The 12082-nt window shown below is 36.0% G+C and overlaps 1 protein-coding gene across 1 annotated transcript; it reads right to left on the bottom strand.

Annotated features, from left to right (window-relative positions):
• Nucleotides 1-973: 973 nt before the first annotated feature.
• LOC149188740 (putative boron transporter 2) lies at nt 974-10389 on the bottom strand. The gene is made up of 5 exons (XM_089413091.1): nt 10262-10389; nt 2797-2892; nt 2562-2699; nt 1785-2466; nt 974-1673 (listed from the first exon to the last, which is right to left on the bottom strand). Exons 1-4 carry the CDS (start codon nt 10379-10381, stop codon nt 2071-2073), a joined length of 750 nt encoding a protein of 249 aa, XP_089269217.1. The 5' UTR covers nt 10382-10389; the 3' UTR covers nt 974-1673; nt 1785-2070.
• Nucleotides 10390-12082: the final 1693 nt, after the last annotated feature.

Genomic DNA, 12082 nt, shown 5'->3' with positions numbered 1-12082 from the left:
TCTATTTACTCCAACCTATGTTGGAAAGTTACAGAAGGATGACTAGTGCAATCAATCCATTCCTTTTAGCCCTGGATTTGTTTCAGTTTAAAACAGAACTATAAAAATATACTTGTCCAATGTCTACTGCTACTGAGCATTAGTTAATTCATAAGAAAGTATGTAAACACACAAACATAAATTCACACTCATGAATATCCCAACTTTCTATCAAGTGCTATGACTAGTGATGGAAATCACAATTATTGTCAAAAGCCTGGAATCATGCCTAAGCATCCTCTATGAATGACCTAATGCCTTCCTGGTTAGTTGTCTACATTAAAGTCGCAACAAACAATATGACATTAGGCATGGCTTGAAAGTAACAAACCGTTGCAAAACTCAGGCATAGATGGCAAGTACAGACCGTGTTTTCAAGATATCGGTTAGAAAATCCATAGCATATAATAGCACAAATTGAGAAACTCATAATGTCCTGTTTGTTGAATATTGTAGCCAATTTTCTCACAGATTATACTGCAGAGCATAAAACTGCTCATAAATTAACATAACACGCAGGCTTCATATTCCTTGTATATGGCTTCATATTCTTTGTTTTTCTTCAAGTTTGTTGCTTTACAAGACTTAAATTATTCCTTCTGAATTTGCTTTACAAGACTTAAATTATTAAAGATAATAACAAATCTTCCCAACCATTCAAGATAAATCTGATTTAACTTGAATGCACATATTCTTTATTTCCATTATCTAAATGTTTTACTGTCATGAAAAATAGATATTTCCATCTCAACATATCCTTGATCATTTGACATTTCCCTTGGTTAGTTTTTAAAGGTAACGGCTAAACATTTACAGAAGTTCTAATATTGTAAGCCTTACCATTTCCTTTTCATTTGTCAAGTTTAATTTCCACATTTTTTATTTCAATGAAACATTAAAGGCTGCAAACTTTGTGGTTATGATCCAACTGGTAGAATAAGGATGACTTTCTATGAAGCTCAAACCACTCACAAGACCCTTTAATACCACCATTCTTATTTGGCATGCCCGGGGTCTACAAAACCACAAGACTGACATAATAGATTTCATGCTTCAAGAAAACATAAATACTTCAAGCTTGACTTCCATTACATTTTTTTACACGCACTATATGGTCTACCCTGTCCTCTTAGATGGACAGAGGTTCTTTGTGAAGACACACCAAATACAACCGAGTGATTTATGGCACAATGATTAAATAATGATAAGCCAACAAAATATGTACTATTAAACATAAGATATGCTCACTCAAGGGAAAGATTACTAGCCGAGGATTTAGACTCCAAACACCTAATTGGAAGTTGGTTTATGTGGCCTCAAACCAAATGCACTTGGACTCGTATTTTTCCCTTGACTAACCAGGGGAATGCCGAATGCTTTTCCCCTCTGTGAGGGCTATGTGTCTTTCTGATCTCACTTATACGGGGGCTATATATTTGTTTAGCTTCTGCAACTTGGGGACTTAATGTAGACTCGGATCCATGAATTAGTGTGCAATCACTCGAGCTAGTTATCCGTGGACTATATATGTGTTTGACCTCACCGCGACTTCATGTAATCATCTCATTCAAAAATTCGCCATCATTTGCACCTGTTCCCATGCTTCCTAGTCCGAACCCCTGAATTCCAGCTTCCTGCAATCAATATATGTTACAGTTCAATTTATTATTGTTCATGCTACAGGGCTTATGAAATAGAATTGAGTAATATTTTTAAAATTTGTTTGATATGTGTCTTGCACTCACTGTTATATTGCATGACATTCCAGGGGCTTCTTCATACTCTGCTGCATCCAATTCTTGAAGATGTGCTCCTTTGAAAAACTTGGGAAGGATATACTGCCTCGCTGGGACTAACAAGTTACAACATGATTAGTAGTGGGAAGAGAACACCATCTATAGGCACCCATGTGATACCAAAACATGCCAGCAAATAACATGTCTGGAAAATGGTGAAAGTGGCAATTGTCTTGAAAGGCACCGTTTCAAGAAATGTAGCATGATACTCCTAAACTTCTCTGTAACCATCAGTTCAACATTGATCAGCTTTGAAAACTATATTACAAGCATTAAATTCAATCACATTATAGTTTGAATAAAGTTCATATTTGTATCTACGGCTTGGAGCAGTGAAAAGAAACAATAGCCTTTCCCAAAATTGATTTCCTGGCAAACTCTCTATGGCCATGAAGGCAAAGTAACCCCAAAGCACAGAAGTTGGGATCTTTCTAATGATGGGCATTACTGCAAGGCAGCCAACCACCATCAGAGATTGCAACAAATTACTCAATTGCTGTTCTTTCACCTCAACAGGAAGCAGGTCATCCACGTCCTTGTCAACATTAAAAATTGATTCATCAACTGGGGAATCCATATTCCTAGTACTTGCAGCCAACTGAATTGTGGTCTCTTTCAATTCCTTAAGCGCCTGCATAAATGGTTGGGACATGACAAGACAAATAAATAAAGGGAGAGGAAAATTAGATAAATTGAAACACCCAAACTCAAAAATAAGACCATTACCAAGGCAGGTGGAGGCTGATAAACCATTGGGGTCTGCATTTGCTCATAGGCTTCTTGCATGTTTCCGTATAATTTCCCTAAGGTTGAATTTTTCTGCATACTTTTTCGGATTGTTGTCACTAACTTGCTAAGCACCAACTGTAACAAAAGTACTTTTAAGTTACTCGTCTATAAAATGTCTGAATTGTGTCTTTTCCCTGAGAAGCTGCAATTGATAATTCCAATATATTGGTACCTGATGTTTGAGGGTAGCTAAGCCTTTCATGTGCATTGGAGATTCAGGAATAACACCATTTGAAGGAGGTATGCCAACAATACCACATAAAATAGTCTGTCACAATAAAAGGAAAATTTATGAATCCACTAGAGATTTTTTATGGAGGTGAAAACAAAGAATGAAGAGTTAGATCAAGATGTCTTCAGGAGACAAAAAGCTCTTCCAGAATAGGGTAGCCAGTGACAGTTGAACCTAAACATGAACCCTGACAAAAATTACAACATAGTTCTAAATAATATATATTTACTGAGGTAATTTGCATACCAAAAATCCTAAGAGAAGTCATAATGGTATGAAGAAGGTTTTCTTAAGTTGAACTCATTTTGTTGGGCAAGTTGGGATGCAACGCTGTGACCAGAGACATTTATGCCTTCAGGATGAAATAGGGATGGAGACTTCAAGAATGTTCTCCAGCTTCTTCACAAAACAAATTGGCTGAGACTTTAAAGATTTCCCTAATGCAGACACCAAACTTCGAAACACAGCCACTTCAGGGCCTGGAGGGGGAGGCAAAGCTACTCTCAAAGCAGGATCCATGATTGTGGCCAATATGAATCTAGGGTTATCTCAAATGCACGCATGGGCTATAACAAATTTATATCTATACATCTACCAAAGATTATTTTTGCATTTTCAAGTTTTTGTAGCTTTGAGAATATATGGTAAGAGAATCATATTTCTCTAACTCAAAATGCTTGTTTGCTGTATTTGGTGCATACATGTACAAATACCATAAATATCCATATTTGAGGAAAAAACAAATATGACGGAAATAAGAGTCTTGTCCAAAATTTATATTTGGAAAAAGAAAATACAGCTGAATACGATAAAATACAACCAAATACAATACAGTCAATATATAACAAAAATAAGGTCCATGACATATTGACAGTATTATTCATATATATGGCCAGATATGACCATATCAGTACTTTGGCCATATTTCTGTATCTGAAGGCCAGCTACAGCTGTGTGTTGTAAGTGTGATTTGCTGAACATTTTTTTGCTTACCAAACTCAAAAGTAGACTCAAACCTAGGAAATGCAGAATCATATAGATTTTCTATAACTCAATTCTATCAATATAGTTCTTCAGAATAAGACAAATATTATTACCTACCAATTCTTTGTAAGGTTGCTGAAAACTCCTACAACCTAACCACCTGTTTATGTAGCAGAACCATTTTGAGGTACAAAACATCCTAGAAATGCCCCTGACAATTTTCTGAGGTGTTGCCAAAACAGAAATGTGCCAACTGCCAACATAACGTTGTTCTCTGCATTTCTTCAGAATCTTGTTTCATAAATTGCAGGTTTGAGGAACCCAAACCTTGTGGTACCCACTCAGAACAACAAAACTAAAAAAAATAGCAGAATCTTTCTAAATGAAACATAAAAATTTGCAAAAAAGGAACAAAATTCAACATATAAAAAGAGTGTTTCCAAGTTTACACGTAACTGCTGCATTTGGATTTATGACCCAGGTAACCATATCCTTGTGTGTTTTGGAAACCATTTCAAAGTTTCGGGTAAATTCAAGGGAAATTCTACTGTAAGAGAGCCTCAGCCTCATAATTTGATAGTATAATGTAAGGCATAATTTTATGGGTAATTGACTCAGCTATGAAAATTCAGATTTACTAAAATCCTCTAAAATGATATTTATCCTTTAACATATTTTTTAAACAACATTGGCTAACATGTGTAATGAGTAGCATTATGGTGTTTTTATAGTGAAATGCAACTGAAGTTTCTTCAAGATCTATTTGTTACTGTATCATCAGTTTAAAATAAAGTTTGCCTAACAATTCCATCATTACAAGTGGTCAAAAGCCTAAAACAACAAACAAATGCATATTAACTTCAAAAATTTAATTTCCATATGCAACAACAAGTGTCATACATTTCTCCCTGTTATTTTCTTTAATATTTAAGAAAATAAATATTATCATCCACACTGATAATTCTTATAATATGTTCTTTCGTATCTTGGTCAGACGCTCAAGGACAGGTCTAATATCTCACTAAGTATTTTATAATATTTTAAGTTCTGTAATATACCTGGTGGATTGGTAATGTGACACGCACTGCTTGTCTCCATTTCGAAGCTTAAGGATATGGTTGAGAGATAGAGGTTGTCCTTTCAACTTTTTCTGGAAGCAAGAGAACATGGATAGAGAACATGAACTAAATATGAGATCAAAAAAGTGGAAAAAGGATAGAGTGCAAGAGATTAACTAGAGTTACAAAAGAAAGGATGAAGAGGAAAAGGGTAAAAAGAAGAATCTACCATGGAATCAATCACTAAGAATGATCCAGTACACTGTCTAACGATATTGCCTGGGCCCTGAAAAGTACCCATGCCTGAGAGGACCTAGCTAGATGATCCTGGGAGGCATCTTCCAAACATGAGCAGACCACCTCTGCACATTCAAGGGCAGTGAAGTCATGGCTTAAAGTGTGTGCATCATTGAACCTTTTGATGAAAGAAATTCGTAACCAAGCAAGCCACTAATTCTAACTTGTATAAGAAAGAATTTGCATTGAAATATTCTGGAAATTGGAGAGAAAAACCTTGGGATTGGCAGGGTATTGTTCAAAAACACCAATACCAGTTGAGAGAAGCCTTACGGCAGTGTTTTCAGAGATGCCATTAACATCAACCGTAGGGATATTTAAAATTTCTGAGATGAGAAATCCACTGCTGCTAAATATCTTGGATCATTCCTCAAATGGTTCAACAATGTAGGCCACTTTGCTTGTTAAAAACATGTTGTCAGTGGTTTATCAAAGTCCAAATGACCGGGGTAAATGGCAAGATAATGTTAAATATGAAAAAGATAATGTTAAATATGAAAAATCCATTGCATGCTCTGAAAAACATAGCAGAATAAGTGGAAGCAGAGATTCAACCATGGGTAAAATTAAGAGAAAAGCAAATTTTTGCAATGCTCGACATGGTCTAGTCAAATATTATGCATACTACGAGCAACTCCAGTGTTGTATATAAAAATAGTCACCGTGGATAAACTTGGCAGCAAAATAAAGAAACATTCAATACAGTTGAGCATACTTTATATGAACCCTTAAAAATGTCATTCATGCCATTGCTCAGTTGGCTTGGCATCCTCTGTTTTATAAATCAAACAGTGTGAGCGGAACTATTTTGAGGAGCGTGGAAGGTTTAAACATGTCTAGTTCCCATTTTGGGCAAAGTGGTGAACATTGAACCTTAGCAAATAACACAGATCCAGAATTGTAGATAAGGCAAGATAATTTTATTCCACAAGATTTCTTAGTAAGCATTTTTCACCAACCCATTATGTCATGACAACAACACTTTCACGGTTGACATTTGACAATTGATCACTCTGATGGGCTTTGTAAAAATTGCAAATACTTCTTCACATTAAACAAATTAATCCAAGCCACCGTTTGTGTCTGACTTTTCCTTTGAGAATATTCTTGTTTCCAAACTTAGAACATCCCCCAGATTGAGTTAGTTAGGTAGAGACTAATCCTAAACGAGATTTCTCTGCTATATCAACAATAGTCTTAGGGTTAGTGTAGGGATTTCCCCCCTTTGTACGGAATTTTCTTAGCCTAAAGAGCGGAGTGAGTTAATAAGTGATAGCTAGTGACCCACTTGATTGTGTCCTCCAACTCCCCCTTTGAGTGAGGTTAGGGATTTTATTCTAGGAGGGTCTGAGAGAAAACACTTCCCACTCACCATGAAATGCAAATTGATGACCATGAATGGTCTTGATCTCCACATGATCAAGCACAACAAACTCTTTGCTGCCATTTCCTTCTCCAATACAGATCAATCCTTCAAATCTCTGAAACAAGAAGAGTTTTGCTCATTTCCATTTGTGCACCCTTACTCCATCAAAGTACGATAGATTCCAAATGATGCAGCTCATAACAATTTCTGGGATCTATTAAAGCATGTCTTCCTAAGGGTTAGAACCATTTTCTTCACGTTATGCTTTCCTGTCAAACTGAAAAACTCCTTCAGTTTTAACCAACATTGAGTTTAAATCCCAAATGACAATAGTCAATATTTGAATCTACACAACGTCTAAACATAAAGATTCAAGATCCCTCAGGTAACATGTGGACATGGAAATTGTAAGGATTAGCAGCATCTAAAGTTCACTCGTTCAATTACCTAGAGCCTTTGCATCTCCACATCACAAGATTAAATAATGTTACAGACATTGATCAGAGCTGTTTTGCTTTCCAATGGAATATTTAAAAAATATAAAATTTTGATGCTGCCCAAAAAAATGATAAATAAAAGAACATGACCTTTTGACTGCTTGGACGCCTGCAACATTGTTGATGGACCAAATACAGGCATTTGAATGCATTTAACTACGTAAAATGTACTAACTTGGATGTGAGCTCTTTTGACTAGCAATTAGTCAAAATCTAGTGTGATGATATTATTTCATAATATTGTCCCTTAGAAACATCACAGAATCAGTTATAAGAGACTGCTTGAATATGCCTGTATATATGCTCTTTGTAAACAATTGAATAAAATGAGATAAAAACAAACTGCAAATGTCCATAGTCACATTTTCCAGAATTGGCTACACAAGGCAACTGAACGGTAAATTACTAATAAGTGGCAGACATTTTGTCTTTGAAGAAAGAAATAAATATAGGAGCTCTTTGTTACCATAATGACATAGGGTGAACTTACAATGAATTACTGGAAAGAAAGTATCGATGAGAATACAATTTATCCTTTTAGAATCATTCCCCTTATGTACAGAACCAAAGAAATCAAATGATTTCCATACAACTTTTAGCTTGAGATGTTTTAGGAGTCAGACTTGTCTTAAAATACAATGATTACTCACAATGCACAAGGTTGGCGCATAGGTGTTAGCTGTCTGATAGTTCCCGTTTAAGCATGTGTCGTCCTAGGAAAGGAGTGTGGAAGGTTTAAGCATGTCTAGTTCCCGTTTTGGGCAAAATGGTGAACATTGAACCTTAGCAAATAACACAGATCCAGAATTGTAGATAAGGCAAGATAATTTTATTCCACAAGATTTCTTAGTAAGCATTTTTCACCAACCCATTATGTCATGACAACAACACTTTCACGGTTGACATTTGACATTTGATCACTCTAATGGGCTTTGTAAAAATTGCAAATACTTCTTCACATTAAACAAATTAATCCACACCGTTTGTGTCTGACTTTTCCTTTGAGAATTTTCTTGTTTCCAAACTTTGAACATCCCCCAGATTGAGTTAGTTAGGTAGAGACTAATCCTAAACGAGATTTCTCTGCTATATCAACAATAGTCTTAGGGTTAGTGTAGGGATTTCCCCCCTTGGTACGGAATTTTCTTAGCCTAAAGAGCGGAGTGAGTTAATAAGTGATAGCTAGTGACCCACTTGATTGTGTCCTCCAACTCCCCCTTTGAGTGAGGTTAGGGATTTTATTCTAGGAGGGTCTGAGAGAAAACACTTCCCACTCACCATGAAATGCAAATTGATGACCATGAATCGTCTTGATCTCCACATGATCAAGCACAACAAATTCATTGCTGTCATTTCCTTCTCCAATACAGATCAATCCTTCAAATCTCTGAAACAAGAAGAGTTTTGCTCATTGCCATTTGTGCACCCTTACTCCATCAGAGTTCGATAGATTCCAAATGATGCAGCTCATAACAATTTTGTGTGGGATCTATTAAAGCATGTCTTCCTGAGGGTTAGAACCATTTTCTTCACGTTATGCTTTCCTGTCAAATTGAAAAACTCCTTCAGTTTTAACCAACATTGAGTTTAAATCCCAAATGACAATAGTCAATATTTGAATCTACACAACGTCTAAACATAAAGATTCAGGATCCCTCAGGTAACATGTGGACATGGAAATTGTAAGGATTAGCAGCATCTAAAGTTCACTCATTCAATTACCTAGAGCCTTTGCATCTCCACATCACAAGATTAAATAATGTTACAGACATTGATCAGAGATGTTTTTCTTTCCAATGGAATATTTAAAAAATATAAAATTTTGATGCTGCCCAAAAAATTGATAAATAAAAGAACATGACATTTTGACTGCTTGGACGCCTTCAACATTGTTGATGGACCAAATACAGGCATTTGAATGCATTTAACTACGTAAAATGTACTAACTTGGATGTGAGCTCTTTTGACTAGCAATTAGTCAAAATCTGGTGTGATGATATTATTTCAGAATACTGTCCCTTAGAAACATCACAGAGTCAGTTATAAGAGACTGCTTGAATATGCCTGTATATATGCTCTTTGTAAACAATTGAATAAAATGAGATGAAAACAAACTGCAAATGTCCATAGTAACATTTTCCAGAATTGGCTACACAAGGCAACTGAATGGTAAATTACTAATAAGTGGCAGACATTTTGTCTTTGAAGAAAGCAATAAATATAGGAGCTCTTTGTTACCATAATGACATAGGGTGAACTTACAATGAATTACTGGAAAGAATGTATCGATGAGAATACAATTTATCCTTTTAGAATCATTCCCCTTATGTACAGAACCAAATAAATCAAATGATTTCCATACAACTTTTAGCTTGAGATGTTTTAGGAGTCAGACTTGTCTTAAAATACAATGATTACTCACAATGCACAAGGTTGGCGCATAGGTGTTAGCTGTCTGATAGTTCCCGTTTAAGCATGTGTCGTCCTAGGAAAGGAGTGTGGAAGGTTTAAGCATGTCTAGTTCCCGTTTTGGGCAAAATGGTGAACATTGAACCTTAGCAAATAACACAGATCTAGAATTGTAGATAAGGCAAGATAATTTTATTTTAAGTCTAAATAAAGCCTCACAGATAGGTAAACAGGACTAAGAAGTACAACCAGTGATGCCAATATGTAGGGGCACCCTATGCTACCCCAAAAGCATAAAACAAAATATAACAGGATCAAACAAGAGAACATGAACTAAATATGAGATCAAAAAAGTGGAAAGAGGATAGAGTGCAAGAGATTAACTAGAGTTACAAAAGACAGGATGAAGAGGAAAAGGGTAAAAAGAAGAATCTACCATGGAATCAATCACTAAGAATGATCCAATACACTGTCTAACAATATTGCCTGGGCCCTGAAAAGTAGCCATGCCTGAGAGGACCTAGCTAGATGATCCTGGGAGGCATCTGCCAAACATGAGCAGACCACCTCTGCACATTCAAGGGCAGTGAAGTCATGGCTTAAAGTGTGTGCATCATTGAACCTTTTGATGAAATAAATTCATAACCAAGCAAGCCACTAATTCATAACCAAGCAAGCCACAAGATTAAATAATGTTACAGACATTGATCAGAGCTGTTTTGCTTTCCAATGGAATATTTAAAAAATATAAATTTTGATGCTGCCCAAAAAAATGATAAATAAAAGAGCATGACCTTTTGACTGCTTGGACGCCTGCAACCGTAGGGATATTTAAAATTTCTGAGATGAGAAACTGTCCATTTGTGCACCCTTACTCCATCAGAGTTCGATAGATTCCAAATGATGCAGCTCATAACAATTTTGTGTGGGATATATTAAAGCATGTCTTCCTGAGGGTTAGAACCATTTTCTTCACGTTATGCTTTCCTGTCAAATTGAAAAACTCCTTCAATTTTAACCAACATTGAGTTTAAATCCCAAATGACAATAGTCAATATTTGAATCTACACAACGTCTAAACATAAAGATTCAAGATCCCTCAGGTAACATGTAGACATGGAAATTGTAAGGATTAGCAGCATCTAAAGTTCACTCGTTCAATTACCTAGAGCCTTTGCATCTCCACATCACAAGATTAAATAATGTTATAGACATTGATCAGAGTTGTTTTGCTTTACAATGGAATATTTAAAAAATATAAAATTTTGATGCTGCCCAAATAATTGATAAATAAAATAACATGACCTTTTGACTGCTTGCACGCCTGCAACATTGTTGATGGACCAAATACAGGCATTTGAATGCATTTAACTACGTAAAATGTACTACTTGGATGTGAGCTCTTTTGACTAGCAATTAGTCAAAATCTGGTGTGATGATATTATTTCAGAATACTGTCCCTTAGAAACATCACAGAATCAGTTATAAGAGACTGCTTGAATATGCCTGTATATATGCTCTTTGTAAACAATTGAATAAAATGAGATAAAAACAAACTGCAAATGTCCATAGTAACATTTTCCAGAATTGGCTACACAAGGCAACTGAATCGTAAATTACTCATAAGTGGCAGACATATGAAGCCACTTACCCTGATTCAAAAGCCGGCTACAGATGGGCAGGACCTACATAACGGGCCTAATTTCTCGCGCTCAGCCAACCATTCTGTCAAGTACTGACTATTGTTTTTGCTGCTGCAGTGGCATGAGCCGTTCAAATCCAAGAAACCAAAATCCAAGAAACCATGGATACCAGAAGAATAAGCGGATTGAAAATGCAAAAATATCGCACCGGCACCGAAACTGTTGCTGCTAACTAAAACATTTAGATCTGTGAACTATGATGAAAAAACCTATTTCAAAACCATTTTTATAAAGGGACCCAGGGAGCCATAATCCGGAATTCATGCAAACAGCGGGCTGAATCGGTGAAAACAGGGAGTGCCCTCCATTTGAAAACAAATTGAGCTCCGCCCTCCATTTCAAAACAAATCTAACCTCCCAGGTCCAAATCGACCCTCACAAACCACTTCCAAACCAGAAAACCCCACTCCCATATCAGAAACCCCACTCCCAACTCAGAAAACCCAAACTGTAAATCAGAAATGGCGATTTTGCTATCCCAAACCAGAGAAAATATCAAAATGGGGCGATTTTAAGAAAAATACGATTCGGTTAGTTTCCCCGCCCTGGGCTAAAATAAAAAAATAAATTAATTTTTAAATAAAATGAGGGCTAATTATATAAAAAAGTTTTTATTATTTTAATTAAAAATTCGCCCCATTAAAATATAAAAAGCCTTAAATTTCGCCTTTGGGCGATTATTCGCCCCTAAAATTAACCTTGGTTAAAGGAACAGGAAGTGCTATCCCTCCTCTAGATTTTAATATTTTTGGACCTGAGGGATTATTACACAAAAAGATCGAGCACTTGTTTTGTTCGGCTCGTTAAAAGTATCGAAAATTCATCCCTTCTGTATTGTTTTATACTTTTTCGGACTTAAGGGATTAGATGACGAAAAAGGAATTTTGGAGTTACCTTTACGTTCCTTTTCAA

This window comes from Pinus tabuliformis, chromosome 3_1, assembly GCF_031772625.1.
Source record: "Pinus tabuliformis cultivar Carrire ecotype Pingquan chromosome 3_1, CPIR1, whole genome shotgun sequence".
In the NCBI taxonomy this organism is placed as follows: Eukaryota; Viridiplantae; Streptophyta; class Pinopsida; order Pinales; family Pinaceae; genus Pinus; species Pinus tabuliformis.
Note: the sequence above shows the minus strand (reverse complement) of the source record. Positions and strands in the feature narration are given on the sequence as shown.

What these genes read in the sequence shown, in the direction of transcription:
- LOC149188740 (XM_089413091.1), bottom strand. Translation starts at nt 10,381, where the DNA reads ATGAGCTGCATCATTTGGAATCTATCGAACTCTGATGGAGTAAGGGTG. An exon ending in GGCGTCCAAGCAGTCAAAAG is followed by an intron (nt 2,893 to 10,261) that starts GTCATGCTCTTT and finishes TTATTGTGACAG; the next exon opens with ACTATTTTATGTGGTATTGT. An exon ending in ATCAGCCTCCACCTGCCTTG is followed by an intron (nt 2,467 to 2,561) that starts GTAATGGTCTTA and finishes CCATTTATGCAG; the next exon opens with GCGCTTAAGGAATTGAAAGA.